Below are 291 nucleotides of genomic sequence, written 5' to 3'. Positions count from 1 at the left end.
TACAGATATCACAGTGGTATGGCTTATCTCCTGTATGAATGCGCTTGTGTTCAGCTAAGTAATGATGCCGAGAGAAGGATTTATCACAGACATCACAGTGATATGGCTTAACTCCTGTATGAATTTGCTTGTGAACACTTAAGCTGCTTCTTTCAGAGAATGCTATGCCACACATGTCACACTGGTACGGCTTCTCTCCTGTATGAATGCGTATGTGAATGGTCAAAGTACTTTTCAAAGTGAATGATTTACCACAGATGTCGCACTCGTATAGTTTCTCTCCTGTGTGAA

General features: G+C 41.2%; 1 protein-coding gene across 1 annotated transcript in view; it reads right to left on the bottom strand.

Moving 5' to 3' along the window:
- Positions 1–291, bottom strand: part of LOC106882840 (endothelial zinc finger protein induced by tumor necrosis factor alpha) — a gene marked incomplete at its 3' end in the record, with an annotated part of 1,194 nt that overhangs the window by 476 nt on the left and 427 nt on the right. The window contains exon 2 of the mRNA XM_052978304.1: positions 4–282. Coding sequence (XP_052834264.1) covers positions 4–282 — 279 coding nt within the window. The remainder of the gene's footprint in view (positions 1–3; positions 283–291) is intronic.

The sequence above is a fragment of the Octopus bimaculoides genome, unplaced genomic scaffold (assembly GCF_001194135.2).
Source record: "Octopus bimaculoides isolate UCB-OBI-ISO-001 unplaced genomic scaffold, ASM119413v2 Scaffold_240400, whole genome shotgun sequence".
Classification (NCBI taxonomy): domain Eukaryota; kingdom Metazoa; phylum Mollusca; class Cephalopoda; order Octopoda; family Octopodidae; genus Octopus; species Octopus bimaculoides.
This window is presented reverse-complemented; position numbering and strand designations above follow the sequence as displayed.